This window comes from Centruroides sculpturatus, unplaced genomic scaffold (genome assembly GCF_000671375.1).
Source record: "Centruroides sculpturatus isolate CEXI.00-Female unplaced genomic scaffold, Cexi_2.0 scaffold1430, whole genome shotgun sequence".
Classification (NCBI taxonomy): Eukaryota; Metazoa; Arthropoda; class Arachnida; order Scorpiones; family Buthidae; genus Centruroides; species Centruroides sculpturatus.
In genome coordinates this window covers 178848-201925 of record NW_019385757.1, presented here as the reverse complement: position 1 = coordinate 201925, position 23078 = coordinate 178848, and the positions used below count along the sequence as shown (strand labels likewise).

Sequence of the window (23078 nt, the reverse complement as noted above, 5' to 3'; positions counted from 1 at the left end):
TTTCGATTATCCGGATTTTTCCTTATCCGGACGACCTTCATCCCCAATTAGTCCGGATAATCAAGGTTCTACTGTATTTTGAAGTTCTCTTACTTGCTTTTTTATAGAACAATTTTTATAGAAAAAGCTTCATTAGAAATTACTCAACATCATTTACACATTTACGTTATTGATTTTTCCCTCTGCGCTTTCAACTAAGGTAAACTATTTTTCTACTTTGTGCTAGATAATTACAGATTTTATAATTATGTTACCTTATTAATGTTTCGCATTGATCAGGTACTAAGCCTTTAACAGATTCTACTTCTGATGTAGCATTTGATGTTCCTGATACAACAGTTTCTGTGTTTGAAGCTTCATCTGTTTCCATTCCTTTCTCTTTAGATTTATTATTTTCTTTCTTCTCTTTATCTTTTTCACTTTCTTCTTTTGTTTCAGCAGTAAGCATAACAGGTCTCCAATTTCCAGTTTCTTCATTTACCTATATATATAGTATTACCTTAGATATATGTAAAAAGCAAAAGTTTTTGTTTACATTATATTAACTTTTACCTGAGCCATTGTACTGAACTGAATAGTATATCTTCTCCTTCCAGCAGTAAATCGCACTGTTTGTTCTCCATTTCTATATGCATCATCTATTGATTTATTATTATTTGCAGTGTAACTATTCCATCTGTTACTCCTATCATCAAACCATTTCCATTGACGTTTAGGAATCTAAAAGATTTTTAATTAATAGATTACTTATCATTACTATTCAGTAAATATAATAAATCATTCAAAATTATGTTAAACAATTCAACATACAGAAAAATATTTTTACAAAATTTAATAGAGTCTAAAATTTAATGTTCATGAAATTCTTAATAAACTTATCTAAAACAAAAGTAAAAACCTGTTATTTCAATAATCATTTTTGAAACAACAATCAAAAATTAGACAAAAATGATTTTAAATACTGTATTATATTTATATTACTTTAAATTAACATAATAAAAACATTTTTATTTTTTTTCACTCACAGGAATACAAATTTAAATCTTTTCATATTATAATGATTAAATTTATTAGAATGAGGAAACACTGTAAATTACCAATTCATGCAATTTTAAAAGTGAAAAATTATCATCTTTCTAAATATTGTTTCAAAGGAATTTATACCACTGATAATGAAGCACTGCAGTGGAATTTAAACTGAAAACATGAGACACAAAATTGTACAAAACATAACTTGTTTTGTCAACTAATTATTTCAATCCAATCATTACCAAATATATATTAGTTTACTCCCAACTAGTTACCAAGCTATCATTGTTTAAGAAATTTTATATTCTTATTTCATCAAATGACATCAAAGGCTTACTACTATCCACAGGAAATTTCAATTGATATCATCTAATGATGACACTAAATTACAATCTTTGTGATTACTCAGGATGTATTTTCTTCATAATTTGAAGTTTGGACTATGTACAAAAAGTCTAAAATAACTTTTGAGTCCATCTTTATCCCTTATACACTACCACAGAAGTAACAGTCTAAAAAACTGCTTTGAAGAACTCTTCTTATACACAGGTAAAAATTGGTAAAAAAATCTCACAAGGTTAAAAAAGATCAAGTGTCAGCCTTTCATTGTAGGTTTCTGACACTTTTACAATTAAAAACACAAAGATATAAGGGATAAAGATGGACTCAAAAGTTATTTTAGACTTTTTGTACATAGTCCAAACTTCAAATTATGAAGAAAATACATCCTGAGTGATCACAAAGATTGTAACTATATGCAAATAATGTTAGATACTCGTTACTACCACTAGAGGGCTAGAAGCTGTTTAAAAAGTTGGATAAAAATGATAGTGTGAAGAATTTCTGTGTGTTTTTAATTGTAAAAGTGTCAGAAACCTACAATGAAAGGCTGACACTTGATCTTTTTTAACCTTGTGAGATTTTTTACCAATTTTTTCCTGTGTATAAGAAGAGTTCTTCAAAGCATTTTTTTAGACTGTTACTTCTGTGGTAGTGTATAAGGGATAAAGATGGACTCAAAAGTTATTTTAGACTTTTTGTACATAGTCCAAACTTCAAATTATGATAACACTAAATTATTTGCAAGATATCACTAATGACACTAATAAATAGATATCAATGTTGTTACATCACATTATTAAAGATCAATCATGTAATTTATGACAATACCAAACACATTGCAGATGAAATGGTCATACTATATGACAGTCAAAATATCATTTGCCACTTCAAATGAAAAGCTATTAAAGTCATTCAATTTTGTGAATGTACAAATTTATTCACAAGTACTTTTTCAGCATTTTCCTGTGTCAGTTTAAATTCAATTAATGGAATCAACAAACTCATTCAAAATAAGTCTTAAAGTTGTTATATTTTAGTAATTACTTTATTTCTAATCAATAATATTACTTCTGAAATTTAAAAAATGATTATATCATTATCTTATATTTTTAAACATAATATGTTTTATATTCAATTAGCTAATCCTTTTCATATTTCATTGCATTCATTTAAATGCTATTGTCTCATTCAGATCATGATTTTTGAAATTTTAAATTATAACCTAACACATTAGATACTGGAAACTTATTTGCCCAAAACTAAAAAACCAACTTACAATTTTTAGACAAAAATAAATTAATTGCACAATATTAAAATCAAGTATCTATAATTGCTATAATTACCTGAAGTAAAGGAGCTCTTCTTCTTGAAGCAATTGCAGCCTTCTCATATAGATCTATCAGAAGGACTAGAGGAGCTAACCACCTATAAAAAAATTATATAACAATAATGTTTTTACAGTAATTATATGCAGACAGATTACATCAAAAATAATCCAAATAAATCAAATTATTTTCATTATAGTTTTAAAATATTCCTTAGCCAATGAGGAAAGCATTACTTGTATTGTTATGAACTGTTCTCTAATAGTAAATGTCATCTTTGGTACTTTTTTAATAGTTTCCTTATGAAAATCTCAGAATATTTGCTTTAATAATTCAAATACTGTCAATATAACTTTTTCATAAATGTTTATTTAAAAACAATCTATGTTAACATAGACAAACTCGATAGACAAACTCGAACAAATCTGCATTATAACATTTCATTTCTACACACAGGAAATCCTCAATGTTTCAGTATAATATCATTGAAGAAAAACACAAACATATTTGTAATCATTCACAATTATAATTGATGAATTAAATAAAAACTTGAAGTTATAAACACAATCCAATTAGAAAAATAATGATTGAATTACAGTCTGTTTCAAAATTATAAACACACCCAACTTTTTTCAATAACAAAAGCATTAAAAATAGTAATGTATTTACAGTGGTGTGCAAAACTTAAGGACGAGATAGATAAAGTAACAGAACTTATGAACAACTCAGTGGAAATGAATGAAAGTGCGGGAGCATCTTGCCAGAGGTCTCTCAGTTGCATACAGAAAGCTTGACGTCACATGACATCAGGTCAGCGTGACTATAGCGCCAAATGCGGCTGGCCACACAACACGGAGTTGAAGAAATGGTAAAAGACAGTGTGTGTCAATCAGTGAGCAGTTACAGTGCACTGTGGTAGTGTTCTTCATTACAACATGGCCCAGAGACAACATTTGGATGACTTCACACGGGGAAGAATCATTGGGAGACTGGAAGAAGGACAAAGTGTGATGAGTGTAGCCCAGGAGTTTGGTATTGCTCACAGCATTGTTTCACATGCATGGGGAGCATTTCAAACCACAGGCACTGCTGCCTATAGGAGAGGAGGTGGTCAGCCACGATCAACTACAGCAGCAGATGACCGCTACATTGTGCAACAGGCAATAAGGGACCCATGTCAATCAGCGGGTGCAATTGCAACTACATTTAACAGGACTGCAAAGCATGCAATCTCATGCTCCACAGTGGCACGGCGACTGCATAGGGGTGGTCTCTTTGCCCGACAACCAGTACATTGTGTTCCATTGACACCAGCACGTCGGCAGCACCATTTGCAATGGTGCCAAGAGCATAGGGACTGGACCAACGGGTGCTCTTCTTGGATGAGAGCAGATTCAGTCTGAGTAGTGATTCTGGATGTACCCTCATATGGCGAGAGGTGGGAACACATAATGCACACACCCAGGAACATTGTTGAACATGATCATTTTGATGGTCAAGGTGTTATGGTGTGAGGAGGCATAATGTTGCACGGGCATACTGACCTCCAAATCTTTGGATGCAGTACTGTCACTGGTCAACGTTACTGTGACACTGCACTCCTTTCCCATGTGCATATTTTCAGAGGTGCATTCGGCCCTGACTTCATTTTTATAGATGACAATGCTCGACTGCATCGAACAGCGCAGGTGGAGGAGCTCTTGGAGCAAGATGATATTCAGCAAATGGACTGGCCTGCCCATTCCCCCCAACTTAAATCCCATCGAGCACGTGTGGGATGTGTTGGGGAGATTTATTGCAACATGTCCACATGCACCAACAACCATCCAGCAGTTGTCAACCACACTGGTGGAGGAGTGGAATGCCCTACCACAGAAACTCCTTACCAACCTTGTGGCCAGCATGGGAGAATGTTGCAGAGCGTGCATTGCCGTCTGTGGTGATCACACACCCTACTAAGAATCATGTCCTGCCTTTTTGTAATGTCCAGGGAGACGATCAGAAATCACGGTGACTTCAGTGTAATTATTGTCACTGAATAAAAGTGTCATTTCTGTTTGTCTCGTTGCATATTTCTGTCAGTTACCTTCTGCACTATACTGTAGCAGTTCTTTCTATGTATGGGCTAAGTTTCATCGAGCTATGTTACTTGGCAGTGACAAAACATGCAAGCGTTACTTTTGTCCTTAAGATTTTTGCACACCAGTGTATTATATTAGTATATTGTTTACATTAATTTAAACATTTTCTGAAATTTTAGAGCAATTTGACAATTACAAAAAAGAAGTATCACAGATTTTCAATTTTTGATTGATTCAAAAGTATAAAAACACAGGTGCATAAAATTAATACGATAATTTTTTTATTAATTATTTGTTTAATTACTTGTCATCAGAAGATATCAACATTCATTATTACAAAAAGTAATGCTAATTTTAAACAGTTTTTTGTGATTTAAAACAATACCTCATGGAAAAACACTAACAAAGTTGGAAATACATCAAATTTACTAACTAAAAGGAGCGGGACAATCACTAAGACAAATTTTGGCAGCTGTGAATTGATCTACACATGCTGTGAGAAGTGTATTAACTCAGGGTGAAAATTATGGCAGAAATAATCAACGTGGAAGGCTTAAACTCTGTACACCTAGAAATGAGAGAAGTTTTTTGAATACTGACGGTCAACAAGTTGTCTGTCAGAGAAGCAGCATCAACATTGCCAACTGCAGTTTCTCCAGCAACTGTATGGAGATACAGTCGACCCTCCTATAACATTGTTGATAATTCTGTTTTATATGAATTTCATGTTGTACGAGTCACTTAGATTTTACAAATATGTGTGCCGGACTGTGAACGGCTCACATATTTGTAAAATCTACGTGACTCGTACAACATGGAATTCATATAAAATGGAATTATCAACAGTTTTATAGGGGTGGTCGACTGTATATGCATAATCATAAAATTACCAAATTTACAAAAATGGCTGCCAAACTGAAATTAACACAATTGCACAAAACAGCTAGATTAAAGTGGGCCAAAGACAAGATGACATGGAAAGAGCAGTAGAAACAAATAGTCTTATCAGATGAAAAAAATGAAATTTGGATGGAGCTGATGGTTATAGTCGCTAGTGGCATGATTTGATACAAGTCAGAATGAGCAGACAGCAAGGTAAGGGCTCTGTGATAATGTGGGCAGGATTTGAATGTGGGGTAAAACAGACATTGTATTTATAGAAGGTAGAATGAATGAAGTATCAAGAACCATTATATCAAAATTTAATAACTATTGGATCACTTATTGGGGAAGAAAACTGCCAATTTCAGCAGAATAATGCTGCCATTCTTGCATCAAAGTCAACTAAAAATTGGTTTACTGAAAAAGAAATTAATATAAATCGATTGGCCATCATGGAGCCCTGGATATGAACCTGATAGAGAATGTTTGGGGCATTATGAGTCATCTTGTTTATGGCAAAAACAGACAATACAATACTGTAAATGAACTGAAATTAGTTATCGTGGATTGGTGGGAAATTATTAAATAAGAACGTGAAAAACTAGTAAATGTATGCCTGATAGAGTATTTGAATTAATTAAATCAAATGGTGGACCTACAAAATATTGAGACATCACAANCATCGGTTTACACGGAAAAAAAAAGGTCCGATACTTTTTGAACAGACCTCGTATATTGAATAATCTAAAAACGAAAAAAATTTTATTTTAAAAGTTTGTTTTAATATAAAAATTATGACACAAAGTGACATCTAGTATCAAAAATGTTCCAATGTAAACACAGAAATATTCGGGATCGCCCACGCAGGTCAATGAGGTCAACCCGAAAATTTTTGGGGTCAACGTAGGACAGGTTAATAGTAGTTGGCTATATAGCCTAGTTTAAAGTAAAAAGGACAAGTCATTTGTTTAGTTCCTATCAAACAGCAGAAGTTCATACTCTTTTATGGTTTTCAGATCATGATTTCATTCCTCAGTGTTTTGAAGAACTGATATATGAGAGGGATATGAGAGGGGAATGAGAGAACAGATCAGTTTACCAGAAGATGTTGATGTTAATTCCGTAAGACTGGTCAGGAAATCACATGAGGAGGGAGAATCAGGTATGTACATGTATCTGAAGATATACATCAGTATATACATGTACAGTATATACTAATATACTATAAATAATAGTTGTTCTGTCATATTGTTGCAGAAGACTTCTCAGACTGATTCCTCCATACAGTTGTTGATAACAACACGATTAAATATGGATGATGAATTCAGAAAACCCATAAAAAACAAAATTATGGGATTCAATATCAAAACAGATGGAAAATCATGGTTACACTGTTTCTCTCAGTGACTGTGATAAGAAACAGAGAAATCTAAAGATGACTTATAAAAGAAATAGAGATAAGGCAAAACAACACACTGGGGAATATGCCATTACCTGGCCATACTTTAAGTTACTGGACCAGGAACTTTGATCTAGAGTGGACATCAATCCCCCAGAAGAAAATATCATTTCTTCTGAACCATGCGTGGAACAGATCCCATCTCCCAGCAAACCTTCAAGCAGTTTGTCAGGACTGCCTGCCCACTCTGAACGTGATGTGACAGCAGTATATCACCCTTCAATAAAATCTTTTCATAATCATGTAAATTTAGAAAGAAAAAGAAGATCCACCAGAGTGGTTTCAAGCTTGGGCCAGTAAGCAAGAGCAAGAAAGGAAAGAGGATCATCAGAGAGAAGATCAGCACTGGCAGAAATTTAAAGAGATCAAAGAAAAACATTTGAAACAAGAAAAAGAATGTGAAGAGAAGAGAATGAACATGATGAGTTCTCTTCTAAATGTATTACAAAAAATTGCAGAAAAATAAAATAATATATGAATTCATTGCAGCTGATTTGTTTTATTTACAATAATATTTACATTTGATATTTTTAATCTTTGCTCAATTTTTACATTTCCCCAAATTATTTAACTTTAGTATAAGTCAATGAATTGTATTAGTGAGAATAACATTTATTAAATGATTTCATATAACTAACTAACGAGAAAATGATAAAATTGTACATAAAATCTTAAATTTATATAATTTTACACACACATTTTAATAAAGTTTCTGATAATAAAGGCTAATAAATACATTTCTAACACGCTGGTTTAATACATGCTGGGTTGATCAGCCAGTTTCAAATATATTATTGTATTAAAAACATAAATTTCATCTAGTCTCCTCATCATTGTATCCTTACACTATATTATCACTTTCTTGTGAATTGTCTCCTATACTACTACTTTGTAGTCTCATGACACCATAAAGATAATCAGCATACTTCTTATTATTTGCTGCATTAGTTGAATGTTGGCTTGGATGAAGCTGGAAAGGAGTGAAATGTTTATCCTCATCTGGACTGACATCACTTTGTAGAATACAAAGATTATGTAAAACACAAGCAGTAAGAATAATTTTAGTCAAGTATTGCTTGTTTCTTATGAACAAAAAATCAGTTCATTGAAAGCGTCCAAACAGATCACCACATGCTTGTTCTATTACTATGCGAGATGAACTTAGTCTTTTATTAAAATATTTCTGTTTGGAATTCAGATGTCCATTGTCCTTGTAAGGAACCATCAAATATGTCTCTAGTGGGTATGCTGAGTCCCCAAGTAAATGGCAGTTCTCTGGGAGTGGGAGAGTTTTATTTGATAACTCAATCCCTACTTCACTATTTCGCCACACCCTTGCATCATGTGCAGATATTGACCAGCAGCATAAACTGCAGTAAACATTTTGTCACTTCTGCAAATCCCTTAAAGTATGACTGCAGTGCACTGCTTCCTGCTGTAATATTCATGCTTTTCATGATGACAAACTGTTACTTGTATTAATGTTCCATTAACACATCCAAAGACATTTGGAAAGCTGTTTCTGCCCCTTAATGATGAAAAGTTTTTTTACCACTTGGGCATCCTTATCAACTGGCCATTTAATGAAAATTTCTTTTAACTTACAAACACCTTTACAAAACACTATAAACCACCTGTGAGCATGTCCTTTATCTAGTCCAAAACGGTCATCTATGCCTCTAAAGAATTCCTGATTTTCTTAAAATCCATAAAGACAATAGGACGACCTTTTCTTTTATTACCTCTATAACGGATGACTGTCCAATTTTCTTTGTTTCTTTTAAATTCAGAATCTGGCAAAGGTATTTGATGCTTTCATGCTGAAGTCTGAAGTGACCTTTAATTAAAATCCAGATCACTGTATCGAGGAATAATTTCCTCATAACAGTTTTGTATCCTGGCTTTTTCCGCAGTTGCACCACAACAGAACTTGCCATTCCAGCAATCACTTCGTCGTCATGTTTATGCTTCCTAAATAAGACATTGTATTGCAAAAATGAATTCCTTTTAAAATTTTTCAAATTAAATAATTTGCTAAACATTCCAACAATTGCACTGAGAGCTGCCATTTTGGAACTGCAGCACTGAATTTAACAACAACCCAAATGTTACAAAAATTTATTTCCTTTCAAAATATAATCCATTTCTTAGACATCATTTAATCTGAAGTGTGAATATAACAGCTAGAAAAAGATTTGTTGTAAGATTCCTTGTGCTATTACTGACTTTATGAATTGTTCAAGAATTAGTGAAAAAACATTATATTTAATAAAAAAATTATCATCTGAAGATTAAACATTTAAAATGACACACTTCTTAATTTAAAAACAAAGGAACAGTCAGATATGTTATTTATTTTCCATATACAGTAAAAGCTTGATATTATGAACCCCGATATAATGGACCTTACATTATTACAAACATCTGATGATGTTCTGGCTAAAAGTAAAGAAAAATTATAAAACTAACAGACTCCCACTACTACTGACTATTTTTCAGGTCCCTCAGATTACCATTCTTCCATCATTACAGACTTTTTAGGCATTTTATTTCATCATAATCATAATTTTATTTACTTTATTTGCAAAAAATAAATACAAACCCTAAGTATTTTTAATTGTTTTTTTCAGTATAGATTTTCACATTACATTTAGTTTTTGTTTTTTGATTGAGTAGTTTTGTTAAAGTTTTTGGTTTCATTTTCTCTGAGCAATGAGTCTTCAATTTCTTTTGTAAAGCAAAGCTTTGGATCATTAAAGAAAATAAAAAATATTATATTTAACAGAAAAAATAGATATAATTTGTCAGCTTGAAAATGGAAAACCGCAAGTTAAATTAGTAAAGAAAGTAAGCACTGAGTAAGCAGACAATTTCAGACATTTGGAAAACAAGAAGAAAAACTACAACAAGCTTTTCTTAAAACAATTCTTAAAAATATTTCAAAATAATAATAATAATAATGAATAAAGGAATTGTTTTTATAAGTTTAACCAAAATACGGCATATATACTTTACAACTGAAATTTTGTCCACAATATTGACACAGTAATGGACGAGTTGATATTACCATGTACAATAGAATCCCCTTATATTAGCAGTAACATATTTGCTGAAACAAGAAAAAAAAATATTTAACTGGCATCTGGACCTGGAGAAAACATCTATGAACTGCAGATATTTTCAACAAGCCCATTATGAAAATCCATTCTAATATGATTCTACTATATAGTAATGAACTTTGTTATAATGAAAAAGTCCATAATAATGAGTAATCTTAAAAAAAAAAAAAGACTTTCATTGTAACATAACAGACCAATTTCTTCAATCCTGTGATAATCTATTTCATCAAGCTTTTACTGTACTTAATATATATTATTTATCATTTATTTATAATAGTTATTTCAGAAGAGATATATATTTGGTGTAATCATTTACATTTCTAATGACATGTTTCTCAAAGATCTGTGGGATCCAATGAAATCTTTCATCAATATTTTGAGATAAACATTTTGGAATAGATAAGAAAATGAAACCAACCTTAAATATATCGGATATTTTTTTATACTAAACTTTTTAGAATTTTTCCACAACATTTTAGAATTTTTCCATTTTCTAAATATATCTACTATATTTTCTGATGCCACTAATATATTTTGCAAAAGCTATCAATAATTAGTAGTTCAGATTAATACGTTCAAATAATTACCAGAATTCCGAGTGTATTATCAATTGGAATCACGTGTTTGACTAAAAACAAAACAATTATTTTATATAAAATACAATTTTGAGTATATCTTATTTTCTATGAAATCATTACAATGTAAAAGTTTCAAAAGATCCCAAATTTATAAAACCTAAATTTTTGAGAATTTTATTAAAACCATATATTAATTTTAGAATTAAACAGAAAAAACCTTTTCCATAGTGTGACGAAGAGTGTTTGGTTCTTCAAGAATGTGACGAATTAACAGAGTAGCTAAAGACGTAAACCCAGTAAAGGCAGACTCTTGGGTCAAATTTAATAGCAAACGAAGTCCACCCATTTCAGCAAAGGTGACAGCATATGCATGGTTTCGTGTTAAACGTAAGCACAACCTCATTACTGCATGAAGTGTATCTGGTTCTACAGGAACTCCAACTAACCCCACACACACTCTGAAAAAAATAAGCAAAAATTTTAAAGTCATCTAAATTTACCTATTTGTTTTAAATGGAAACAATTAATTGACGGAGGAAAAAAAATACTCATTTCTATTATTTTGCTTCTTGTTGCTATTCTTCCATATAATTAAAAATGTAATTATAAAATTACAGTAGAACCTCCATTATCTGGACCTCTATTATCCGGATTTTCGATTATCCGGATTTTTCCTTATCCGGACGACCTTNTCTTTTTCTATTTTTATTAAAATATTAATTACCTAATTTTTAAATTATATAAATAATTTACAAAAAAATTGTACCCTTATTTTAGAAAAATAAAGTTACATACTACATTTCCACGAGCTAATGGTGCTGGATGACTTAATAAGTAATCAGTTGCTTGTTCTACAGATGACGTATGTAGTAAAGCTTCTGTAACCATTTCTCTTCCAAATCCCATATCCATTAATTGTTGTAGATGTTCCTGATTTATTCCTTGATCTTCTGTTTCTTGTATTTTCTTCCCTCGACCATTGTTACCATTGTCACCCTTTTCCTTTGCCAATTTCTCCTTAATTAACAAAAAAAAACATTAATTTTATAATTAGTTACTATTATAGTAATTTTATAAATTTAATAAAATAAATACTGTAATTCATATAATCAAATACATTTTCACAAAAAATAATACTTTGTAAAATTAATACAACTGTAATGTGCTCTCTTAAATTTTATTTTTAATTACAAGAATCTAAGTACTTTCTCCAATTACATTTGAAACTATTTCCAACAAATTCAAAGCATTTTATTAATCATCAACAAATTCTTTAGAAAAACTATCACAAAATTTTGAATAATTTGATAGTTGATATTTAGTAGTCAGAAAGTAATTCTCAATGTATTTTTTTAATGTAAAATACAGTTGTAGTCATTCACAACAACATTTAATTTGAAGATGTTCTAAGACAGGTCATTTCATCAAAAATTTTTATCTAGTATTTTCCTAAATACACATCACGAAAATTTGGAATATAATTCATTTATTAAGAAACAATCACAATGATACAGAATTAAACTGTTATGAGGAATTGTGACCTCTCACAATAAATTCAATCATTCTGACTAATAATTAATCTTTCCCAATCACAACTTATCTTTTCTAGTGGTGAACAAAGTATTTGGCATTATTTGGTATTCAGGTATAGTCAGCTACAAAGTAAGTATCCAATATTCAACTGAATACCAACATTCACAGGCCAATATTTGAACCAAATAATTCTTCAAAGCTGAAATATTCAGCCAAATGAACTCATTTTACCATGGGCAGAGAAAGAAGTGGAGAGAAGAAAAGACAAAAAAAATAAATAAATAAAACACAAAGTAAATTGACAATATTTAAAAATATTACTTACTCTTTTCTGAAACAAATATAACTAACTAGCTTAACCGTCCCACATTGCAGCAATCTCAGAAGAAACGAAACTCAAGCAAACTCATTATGATAAAATTCAATTTACATTTTATCATTTTTATTGAAACTTATTATTATTCATTTTCATCGGAAAAGCATTTCAAAGTGTCGTTTCAATTCTATTTATTTATTGGAGTGCTTATGGATACACGATGTGTTTTGTTTTTCTATCTGGTGCATACACGAATAAATCAGAAGGTTTTCCGATGCGTGAGCTGGCCACACACAGTTGTACATGTGAGAAGCATGGATTCTTCAAATCAAGCCCACATACTCGAAGAGATTGTTAGAAGTGAGATATTCCCCATTTTTATATATATATTTTTAATCCTTTATAATTTTGATTATTTAATTGCTCCTTCCTCTCTTCCTTGGCATGTTGTGAAATTTCTGATAGTTGGATAATAAACCGTTTTATTGTAATTTGTCTTTTTAAATTATTTNTTTTTTTTTTTCATTTATAATTATTTATAGAACTTTTATTGCTTCATAGATAAGTTCAGAAGTAATAAAAACTTATTTTGAAACACGTTTCCTGTGAACAATGCCAATTTTGTCAATTTACTATGATGTTAACATAATTACATACATTTAAAAACATATTTTGTAAAATACCTCAAATTCTTTCAAGATCACTTATCTCATCTAGCTTTGAATACATACAGAACTCAATTAAGAAGTCTTTCAAGGGACAAATTTTTAAAAATTCTTATGTCTGCAACTTCTTTAAGCAAAAATGAAAATATAACTTTTCATTCAAAATTCCAAATTTATTTAACAATTTTTCACTACATTACAGTGAATTAGGCTTATACTCTATCTATTCATTTAGATATTTGTCTACGGTACTTCTTTGTATGTTCTGTTACGTAAAATAAGAACACATTTTGATTCCCACAGAAAAAAAAACAGTGCTACAGTATATCGTAATAAAATTCATTAAAAACTTACAGTATAACTCACAAACTGATTGCATTTTTCAGAACTTGCTGTTGGTTGCAGATAACTATGTAAAAAAAACTTGTAAAATCCATGTTCTCAGTAGCCCAAAGTTACACACAAGATAACAAAATTTTGTGTATTTCCCGATTTATTATTTTGATCCATATGCAATTAAATGTGTAACATTTTCAACAGCAAGCAATTGAAAAAATTCAGTGAGTCAATTTTCCAGTCATAAACAACAATTTCACTCTACTCAAATATTTTATACAAAAGAAGTTTACATTACACAAATCTTGTTTTTCTCACACAAGATAATTTTTTAGCCTTATATTTATATATGTAAATATTTTAATAGTCTCTTGTGTCTTTTTATTTTAAAATTAATTATTCTAAAGCTTCCAAGTACTTTCCTATTGGTGCAACTTAATTCAATGGGTCAAATAAAATGTGAAACAAGCACAAGTTCAAAACCCAAAACCTAACACAAGGATATCACAAAATGAAGAAAGTGCTGAAATTCTTCTCTTTTAACAGTTAGCAAATCAACAGCATATTCACAAAATAATAAACATTTTTTAAAAAAATATTAATCAAACAAGGTTTTTTTTCTACACAAAAGTTCAGAAATACAATGTGCACTATGTGAAATTTGCCACAACTCTGTGTTGGTGTAAAAACTGCACTGCCAAAATTCTATATTACATGAGTACTATCTGTATATATTAAATTTGAAATGTCTAAATATTCAATATATTTATTTATTAAAAATGTTAAAATGTAACTCTCCTAAAAATCAATCAGGTATAAATGTGTTTGCATTTTCTGAACTCCCAGAAATATGAATATTCTTGTAATCCTTTACAATTATTGTGTTGAATTTTTTTTATAAACAGTAATACTGTTTCTATGTTGGAAAATAAATGTTAAACTTTGCAGACATAAACCAATACAATTATTATTAAACAAATATTTTCTTCAAATGTAATCTAATATAATTTTCATTCAATATACTTTACCATTTTAAAATAACATGAACCTATACACACATTAACTACTAAAAGTTCATTTAATGAAAATGTAAACAAACTTTCTTGTTTGTATTTGTCATTTTAAATTTATTCAATAACCTCTATTATTTGTTGGAACTACCAATATGAAAACTTGTTCAAATTATTTAACAAATTATAAATTTCTATTCCATTGCAAATGAAAAAAATTTATTACATAGATTTACAATTAGACTATTAAATTCAAGAATGCTAAATTTATATATAAATTTCTTTCAAACAATCTAAACACTTATACAGAGGAGTAAAGAATTAGTTGATATTTAGTAGTCAGAAAGACAAGTTATTTTCAATTTTTGATTGATTCAAAAGTATAAAAACACAGGTGCATAAAATTAATACGATAATTTTTTTATTAATTATTTGTTTAATTACTTGTCATCAGAAGATATCAACATTCATTATTACAAAAAGTAATGCTAATTTTAAACAGTTTTTTGTGATTTAAAACAATACCTCATGGAAAAACACTAACAAAGTTGGAAATACATCAAATTTACTAACTAAAAGGAGCGGGACAATCACTAAGACAAATTTTGGCAGCTGTGAATTGATCTACACATGCTGTGAGAAGTGTATTAACTCAGGGTGAAAATTATGGCAGAAATAATCAACGTGGAAGGCTTAAACTCTGTACACCTAGAAATGAGAGAAGTTTTTTGAATACTGACGGTCAACAAGTTGTCTGTCAGAGAAGCAGCATCAACATTGCCAACTGCAGTTTCTCCAGCAACTGTATGGAGATACAGTCGACCCTCCTATAACATTGTTGATAATTCTGTTTTATATGAATTTCATGTTGTACGAGTCACTTAGATTTTACAAATATGTGTGCCGGACTGTGAACGGCTCACATATTTGTAAAATCTACGTGACTCGTACAACATGGAATTCATATAAAATGGAATTATCAACAGTTTTATAGGGGTGGTCGACTGTATATGCATAATCATAAAATTACCAAATTTACAAAAATGGCTGCCAAACTGAAATTAACACAATTGCACAAAACAGCTAGATTAAAGTGGGCCAAAGACAAGATGACATGGAAAGAGCAGTAGAAACAAATAGTCTTATCAGATGAAAAAAATGAAATTTGGATGGAGCTGATGGTTATAGTCGCTAGTGGCATGATTTGATACAAGTCAGAATGAGCAGACAGCAAGGTAAGGGCTCTGTGATAATGTGGGCAGGATTTGAATGTGGGGTAAAACAGACATTGTATTTATAGAAGGTAGAATGAATGAAGTATCAAGAACCATTATATCAAAATTTAATAACTATTGGATCACTTATTGGGGAAGAAAACTGCCAATTTCAGCAGAATAATGCTGCCATTCTTGCATCAAAGTCAACTAAAAATTGGTTTACTGAAAAAGAAATTAATATAAATCGATTGGCCATCATGGAGCCCTGGATATGAACCTGATAGAGAATGTTTGGGGCATTATGAGTCATCTTGTTTATGGCAAAAACAGACAATACAATACTGTAAATGAACTGAAATTAGTTATCGTGGATTGGTGGGAAATTATTAAATAAGAACGTGAAAAACTAGTAAATGTATGCCTGATAGAGTATTTGAATTAATTAAATCAAATGGTGGACCTACAAAATATTGAGACATCACAATTATTTTATGCACCTGTGTTTTTATACTTTTTAAACAATCAAAAATTGAAAATCTGTGATACTTTTTTTTGTAATTGTCAGATTGCTCTAAACATTTCAGAAAACGTTTAAATTGATGTTGTAAACAATATACTAATATAATAAATACATTACTATTGTTAATGTTTTTGTTATTGAATAAAGTTGGGTGTGTTTATAATTTTGAAACAGACTGTAAACCTTGTTTATATCAGTTATTAGCCTATAGTAAACTTGGTTTTGCTATATATCATTTCACTTAACATCAGTTTCTGAGAACTTATCATAATCAAACGAGAACTTGCTGTATTTTATAAATTAAAATAAAAAAAAAGGTCCTTATAATTCTATAAATTAACTTTTTTCATTGATTTTTCATTTATTTTAAAAACCATTAATTTTCATACAATGCAAATTCAAGCAAACAGATACATACTTTGGAGTTGGCGATTCTTTCACCAAAGTTAATGAATGTTGTGCTGCATCTAAGAGTTGAACTAATAAATCAACCAATCCATTTTTTTCAGCTAATGTCGCACATGGCATCTTCATCTCCTACAGAAAAAGTAAATTAAAAATTGTAGCAAAATTAAAGTTTTTTAAAGTATTAATTAAAACTTACAGTAATTTGTATTTAATGTATTTTCAAGGATTGTCCAGCATGTCAGTCTATCCAGGGGAGACCATGATATTGGATATTTCCATATGGTAAAAACCAGCAAACTGGTTTATCCTGGAGAATGCTGACATGACAGTTTAAGTGGGATGTTAAAAAAATGAATGAGTTACGTCACATAAAAACAAATGAGTTTTTATTGTGACTATGAAACTCAGCATTACATCAAATGATTATATGTTCAATTTCTTCATTCTGTCTTCTTTCTAATGATGTAAAATACTTACGGAATTCCAAAAATGCTTTTTTTAAATGTGTATTTTATTGTTGTTTCATTCAAAAACACAAAAACAAACGTATTAAATTTAAGAAACATACTATAAGTTACCTGGCTACACCTATTAACATCCATTTTGTGTAAAATTTGAGAGGAAGGTGTTATTTTTAAGGTCAGAGTAACTACTACTACTACTACTACTACTACTACTACTACTACTACCATCATCACCACCACCACCACCAATAGATGATTGTTTTGTCTTAAAATCAGGAAAGTTTTTGTTTACAAGTCAGTCAACTTACAAATAATATTTTATTGTAGTTGGAAATATGTTTTCTTTAATGTTTAATTAAGAACTAGTTGTTTGATCTTATTAATTTTATATTTTAGTGGCAGTTTAACTGGCAAACTGGTCTCCCCCATTTATATGCGACATGATAATCATTTCACAAAATACAATATATACACAATTTATGTGTATTTACATTCACAATAATTATTCAAATTACATAAAAATTACATATTATGATAGCAAGATATCCATTAAAATTATTTCAGGTTTTTGTTGTTTATGATAACTATTCCTATTATTTCATCAAAATCCTTCTTGTTAACCTAGCCCATATTGAAATTTTTGTCCAATGCATGTCGCTCTACATTAAATTTTTTTCAATTTTAAGCATAATGAAAATTACATGTTTAAAAAAAAATAATTGTAGATATTGTATTTTCCAAATTATTTTTTATTTTGCCCAAACAAAAAACATATTATAAAATGTAAAAACAAAAAACCATATCTTGGAAGATAGTTTTAATATAATAATTATGACAAGTAGCAACATCTAGTGTTAAAAAAATGTTCCAATGCAGGAATGAGATATCTCAGGTGCAACAGTCTGGTTCTTTTTTTCAGATTGAGATATCGCAGGAATAACACAAAATAGGTTAATAAAATAAAAATTTTATTTTATTGAACAAAACACATTAATGTACAGTCAGTAACTTAATGATTTAATTTCATTCGTGTATTTGTATGTATATTTTACATACAAAAAGATACACAACCAGATGTGATTTTGTATTATGATTCATTTTTCCAGTTACATGGGGTAATTCTCTACATTTAGAGAGACAACATTAAAAAGAAAATAAATATACATATTCCCTTTAATCTTTAAGTTAAATCAACAAACCATATCAAGTTACAATTGAAAATGTAATGTTGCACTTCCTTCTGGGTTCATCTATCTTGCTACAATCACACAACAAATGATAAATAGAAAACTGATATTAAAAAATTACTTTTGTTTAAAATGTTATCAAAAAATTTGAGTGTACTGTTTTAAAAAAAGTTAAAAATTTCTTATTAACAAGTGCTGCTAGGCGTTGTTGCTTCACTACATTAAACATAGTGACACAAAATACTTATCTATTGTTAAGCACAATGCACTAAAATAACAAGAAAAACATTATAATGAGTTACATCACATGGCTTGTGAGAAACACTTGTTTTTATAGAAAATGATAAAACTAATGCAAAAAATTTTAATGAAAGAGCATAGTAATTTTATTTTTAGTAGTAAAAAAAATTTTCAGAAATTCTGACTTTTACATTATATATAACTTTCAAAGTAAGTGCTTGATTTCTTACAGAAGTCATATGACTACTGCCGGATTAAAAACACTGAAAAATATCCATAATTAAAGAAATTGTAAAAATAAGATCAATCATATTACCTCTAAAAGCAAATATATATGGACAACAAAATTAGAGAGACATTAAATGTCAACAACTGATGTCACCAATCCTCTCTTTTCACCTCAACAATTAAGCTGGGTGATTGGTTGAATATATTATAGACATTCAAAGTGACTTTAATTTTGCCACCTGTGCGCACATCTTAACACAATGTATTAGTACTGTGTTAGAATTAATGTGCTATTTTAAACAAAAATAATATTCATATTTTATTTAACTGAACAACTTACCTCAAACAATAATGTAAATAGATGTATTCGTACAGCTGCTTTATTTGCTTCTGGAAGAGATGCTAGTTGACAGCTCCATTCTTCAAGTGAACGTGTATCAGAGGTTGTCATTGGTGCTGCTGCTTTAAGCAAAGCATTAACATTTTCTATAATCTATTAAATACATAAATATGTAAAATATTATCAACTGTTATGTCTTTAATTTTTTTATTTTATAAAACAAACCTCTTGTAATAACTGCAGCAGCATTCTCTCACGCCAAGCTTCACCATTTCTTACTACTACAGCAACAATAAGATCACAAGCTCTGTATACAGTATCTGGAAGTATATCAAGTAATCTCAAACAACCAGGTAGCATATGTTCAGTAAAATGATCTATGACAATAGTTGCTAATGGTTCTTCTTCTTGCAAATGCTGTGTCATTTGCTGCTGATCTTTCTCTTGTTCTTTAACTTCTTCAGTTTTACCAGCAGCTGCATCTTCCTATTGATTAATTAATTACAATTTTCTTCATTACTAAGTATGATACGCTTTACTACAGTATATATATTTTAAGAATATAGATGAAATTTGCTATTAGTATAATAAATTTTAACTAAATTTTTTCACTAGTTAAATATGAATTACTGATTTTAAGTATAAAACAGTAATTTGGGATTCAAAAATAAATTACAATTAAAATACTCATTTTTAATAAAATCAGTGAAATTTATATAAAATTTAAAGAAAGAGTTAAAGAAAATTAATTTTATTAAGTGTTCAAGCAAAATAAGGTTTTCTTTATAAATTTAACATAAGACTACACCTATAAAGACACTAAGATCTGTGCTTGTGATTGCCTTGCTACATGAGAGAAATCTTGTTTGGTTTTTCCTATGTGTCTGGATGTCAGAGTATGAGTGTGTGTGTGGGAGGGGCATGATTTTGTTCATTGTCTTTTGATGCTTAATAACTACTGTGCTTTTTGTCAAAAAAGTTCTGAAATTTTGCAGAGAGATTTGGACATTAGAGGATTGATGCTATTAAATTTTGGTGGTTAAAGATTGACAATGGGGAGATAAAGGGGATCGTGTGTCATATCTTGAGAAGTCAGAAAATTTTACTCATTAGCATTTACTTTTTCTTATAAAATTCATCTCTACCCTCAAAATTAAGCTTTTTGCCATTTTATAATTATAAATATAAAAACTTATTTAAATAAAATATCATAACAGATAGCACCACCAAAATTTTAAATATTGCTATGAAAGTTAAGCAAATATTTGCTGAAATTTTTCTTACACGTACTTCAAGTTCATACATTTTTTGCACATGAACTTTTTTAGAAAACTTGAAACATATCAATCTTAACATATAGATAAAAGTATTAATAAAATATTACCTGACTTGTAGAAACAAGAACATTTTCTCCCAAAGACATAGCAATTGCCCTTAACATCTGATCCTCTTCTGACATATCCCAATCCACATTCAGACCCTAGCAAATAACAGATTTTTCTATTACATCATTTTTGCACAAGATTCATTATCAGTTTTATAAATTTGATGTGTTCACATCATTTTAATTATACATTTATAAATAACAGATAGCTAAAACTTTCTTTTGTATAATAATCCCCATATGCATTTTTACCTATGCAGAGAAATATCAAATAATTACATTATCTCTGTTCTACTAAAATGATGATAAAAATTCTGACTAAAATATAAAATTCAATTATTTTCTTCTAAGTGCTTTTTGTGTTTTGTTTTTCTTATTTGATTTGAGTGTGTCAAATATCATCTTTTAAGATATTGAAAAAAATAATTTTATAACTACTGAAATTTATTATGCTCTTTTTTAAAAATTTACAAAAAAAATGTTATATTTTTACATACAGGGTTCCTTCTCAGGATTTTAAATTCCATGACTTTCTCTGACCAACTCCGTACAAATTCCTTAACCCTCATATCCCTTACAGTATGGCACATGACAAAATAAAACAGCATTTGACTTACTATGCACATATGCTATTCTTCTCCAACTTTTTTATAATTGCCAAATTATTAAAACTAAAAATAAAATGTTTTATTAAATTAAAGTAGTTTACTCTGTTATTAATCCATAACCATAAATCTACATGGCTTTGAAAAGAAGAAAAAAAATCATTTATTTATTTATTGTTCATTAACAAATCCTGTATAATCCATGTATGAAAGTATATATTTATTAAATTTATCCCTTAAGATTTCCTGAACTTTATAAAATATTAATAAACAGGGGGAAAAAAATCAAAAAATGTTTTGTTATGCAAAATAAAAAATAACAAATACAATTTAACTTAAATTTTATCATTTGTTTGTATTTATAAATTTTTGGGAAAATTTTGTACACACTTGGGAGAAATTTTGAATCCTGAAATTATTCTGCACTCCTTTTCATAGGTTGTATTACTGTTTGCTGCCTTGCATACTGACAGCACAAAAATCAACAAGGTAACCAAGGAGACAAATTTCCTGACTTTCCATGACTATTTTCAAACACTAATGAAAATCTCTGACTTTCCAGATGCCTAGGAACCCTGTACATAATTGGTGATAAAATTGTATTTATTATATTAGTATATTGTTTACATTACTATTGTTAATGTTTTTGTTATTGAAAAAAGTTGGGTGTGTTTATATTTTTGAAATGGACTGTAATTATAAAATATTATTCTTGTGATATTTCAATTCTTAACTATTTCTGTTAATAAAACAGTTTCAGGAAAACATTTAAAGTTCAGCTATTTTACTGGCAAGTATAATTTACTTTATAGCTCAAGTTGTTGAGTCTAAAGATGTTTTAAATCTGGACTGAAAAAAAAAAAACAATTTGAAGCCTGTTGATCATTTAGAAAAATATATGAAATAAATGTAAATTCAGTATAATTAAAATATAATAAGCTTTTTTTATAATAGCAACAGAATATGGTATGTGATCATAATAAATTTTTAGTGAAGCCATATACTGTAGTTATAATCATATTATTTTAATTTTTAAATCATCACTCTCAAAAGAAACATTTTAATACAGTAGAGCATCGATTATCCGAATACCAATCAATCAAAACATCAGTTAACCTAAGGTGTTTCAGTCGGAAAATTTAAATTTCCACCTGGGCTGTGGCATTGCAGCACTCTTTCCCTCTCTGCCAAACTGAACTGTAGGCCTAGTTTAACATATTAATTATGTAAGGTATGTATTTGTAAGACGTGCGATACAAATTATATACAGTACAGTTTTGTGTTTAATATATTTTTTTGTAAATGATCAGTTATCCAAAAAATCAGTTATCCAAACAACCCCAGTCCTGAATTGTTTTGGATAATCAATGCTCTACTGTAACATAGAAATAAAATTTTCTATTGAAACTTTTGACACAGTTTTGAAGTTCTTTTTTTCTTGCCTCGTAACAACAAATGAAGCTTTAACATCCATTTAAAAGTTTTACACACTGTATTTAGTAACCAGTTTCAAAAGAAATAAACTGATGGGAAAAACTGTTCTTTATACAGTAGAGCGTTGATTATCCAAATCAATTGGGGACTGGGGTTGTTCGGAAAATTGATATTTCGGATAACCGATTATGTACGAAAAAATATATTAACCTATCCCATGTTGGAATTTTTCTCCGTTGCATGTTGCTTTGTGTTGAATTTTCGTCGATGTTAAGCCTAATGGTGCAACTATGCAGATGCGAGCAAGCAAGAATATGTGGCGAGAAGAGGCGAGACGCGATAAATATCAAAACCTGTCAGCTATGTGCGAGAACCA

At 29.6% G+C, this 23078-nt stretch overlaps 1 protein-coding gene across 1 annotated transcript in view; it reads right to left on the bottom strand.

Moving 5' to 3' along the window:
• Nucleotides 1–234: 234 nt before the first annotated feature.
• The window catches only part of LOC111641824 (E3 ubiquitin-protein ligase HUWE1-like), a 125004-nt gene continuing 102160 nt past the window's right edge, over nucleotides 235–23078 (bottom strand). The window contains exons 38-44 of the mRNA XM_023388058.1: nucleotides 20664–20759; nucleotides 19505–19765; nucleotides 19280–19432; nucleotides 16831–16949; nucleotides 2715–2796; nucleotides 553–720; nucleotides 235–481 (exon numbers count right to left, since the gene is read on the bottom strand). Of these exons, the coding sequence (XP_023243826.1) occupies nucleotides 251–481; nucleotides 553–720; nucleotides 2715–2796; nucleotides 16831–16949; nucleotides 19280–19432; nucleotides 19505–19765; nucleotides 20664–20759 (1110 nt within the window). The 3' untranslated portion in view covers nucleotides 235–250. The remainder of the gene's footprint in view (nucleotides 482–552; nucleotides 721–2714; nucleotides 2797–16830; nucleotides 16950–19279; nucleotides 19433–19504; nucleotides 19766–20663; nucleotides 20760–23078) is intronic.